Source organism: Notamacropus eugenii, chromosome 2, assembly GCF_028372415.1.
Source record: "Notamacropus eugenii isolate mMacEug1 chromosome 2, mMacEug1.pri_v2, whole genome shotgun sequence".
Taxonomy (NCBI): Eukaryota; Metazoa; Chordata; class Mammalia; order Diprotodontia; family Macropodidae; genus Notamacropus; species Notamacropus eugenii.
Genome location: NC_092873.1, coordinates 302,248,049 through 302,250,072, shown reverse-complemented (window position 1 = coordinate 302,250,072; position 2,024 = coordinate 302,248,049). Strand labels below are relative to the sequence as shown.

The following is a 2,024-nucleotide window of genomic DNA, read 5'->3' as shown; positions in this document are numbered from 1 at the left end:
TTCAAAGTCTGCAGATGGGGAGTGAGAAAAGGACGTTAGATTTAGCAATTAGGGGATCATGTATAACTTTGGAGAGCAGTTTCAGTTGAATGATGAGGTCAGAAAGCAGATTCTAGAGAATTTACAGAGATTGAATGAAAAGGAAAATGAAGCACCAATTTTAGGTGGCTTTCCCAAGCAGGTTGACCAAGAAGGAAGAGAGATATGTGGTATAGCTATTGATTTATAGAAGGCTTTTTGCAGGTGGAAAGAAATTGTCATGCAGGCATCTGAGGAAATTACCAGTGGATAGGTCCACATTAAAGGTAAAAATCAGAGAATTGGAGAAAATAGAATGGATAGTGTTTTTAAAGAATGTTTTTAAACGTGTAAAAGACAGAATTCCAAAGGAAATCAATTGTATTGAGAATACAATTAATATATATTTTTAGATCAACTTCGTGGACTCCAGGTTAAGAAGTGATTTGAACAATGGAATTAATGGGTAAAATATACCCTTCACGAAGTTTCCTCAAGGCAACTTTGACTTCCTTGTTTCTCAGGCTGTAGATGATAGGATTTAACATGGGAGTGACAATACAGAAGAGGACAGAGACCAGGATGTCCACATCCAGAGAGTAGCCTGAGCTGGGTTGATCATAATTGAAGTTGCCAGTTCCATAATAGATAACCACCACTGTGAGGTGAGAGGCACAGGTGGAGAAGGCTTTTTTCCTCCCCTGAGCAGACTGGATTTTCAAGATGGCAGAGATAATGAGTATATAGGACACAGCAGTGAAGAGGCAGGGGCTCAGACCAATGATGGCACTGGATACATAGAGAGCAACCTCATTGACTGAAGTATCTGAGCAGGAGAGCTTCAGGAGTAGGGGGATATCACAGAGAAAATGACTGATCTGGTTAGGACCACACAAAGTGAGAGTTGTAGTGAGGCTTGTGTGCGTCAAAGAATTCACTAACCCACACAACCAGGACCCAGCTGCTAAGTAGGCACAGATTCTCTTGCTCATAAGAACTGGGTAACGTAATGGATGGCAAATGGCTATAAATCTGTCATAAGCCATAGCAGCCAACAGGACACACTCAGAACGTGCAAAAGTAACAAGAAAGAAGAGCTGAGACACACAGCCTTCATAGGTAATGGTCTTCTTCTCTTGGAAGAAATTCACCAGGATGATGGGGACAGTGGTGGAGGTATAGCAGATGTCCAGGAAGGACAAGTTGCTGAGGAAATAATACATAGGAGTATGAAGAACTGGATTGATTCTGATTGCTGTTAATATGAAAAGGTTCCCCAGGAGAGTTGCCAAGTATATAACTAAAAATACCAGGAAGAGCAATCCCTGCAGTTCTGGGTGCTTGGAAAACCCCAGGAAGATGAATTCAGTGACATCAGTTTGGTTTCTCCTTTCCTTAATGTCCTTCATAACTGAAATGAAAATACAAGATGTCATTATTTGGGAGAGAAGAGAGTTAACCTCTTCCTCTATCTCACCTCACTTCATGATACTATGGCTACAGAAATCAATGGGAAGTAATTAACCCAGAACAGAGACAGCACAGGAAGGGCAAAGATGGACAAACACATCCTCAAATGAATGGTTGTTGTCCTTAGGAGTAAAATGACATCAGTATGTTAGAGTGAAGTTATAGTGTGTCTGAATCCTTCTGATCACACCAATGGGAGCTTAGAATGTTCTACTACAGGTTGAGCAGAAAGACTTCATGGGAATATTTGGAGTGGATTCTCTAAATTTGTGCATCTCATGTTTCTTTTGAACTGCTTTAATGCTGTTTTGCTTAAAGAGCACAGAGACCACCTTCTTTGATGTGGGCATGCCATGTCTCACAATACATTTCAAAACTCTTCAGAGAGCTTTAGGGCAGGAGACTTATGTGAATACTAAAGAAGGAAGCTTGGCTTGAACTGGAATTCTCAAATCATGAATTTGGAGTTCTCTCCTCAAGTGCTTCACTGATACTTGCTGACCCCTCTGCACTGGGTTCACTGATGGACTGACTGC

General features: G+C 41.1%; 1 protein-coding gene across 1 annotated transcript; it reads right to left on the bottom strand.

Annotated features, from left to right (window-relative positions):
• Positions 1 to 452: 452 nt before the first annotated feature.
• On the bottom strand, positions 453 to 1,427 carry LOC140523937 (olfactory receptor 5V1-like). The gene has a single exon (XM_072638499.1). It carries the CDS (start codon positions 1,425 to 1,427, stop codon positions 453 to 455), a length of 975 nt encoding a protein of 324 aa, XP_072494600.1.
• Positions 1,428 to 2,024: the final 597 nt, after the last annotated feature.

What these genes read in the sequence shown, in the direction of transcription:
- LOC140523937 (XM_072638499.1), bottom strand. Translation starts at nt 1,427, where the DNA reads ATGAAGGACATTAAGGAAAGGAGAAACCAAACTGATGTCACTGAATTC.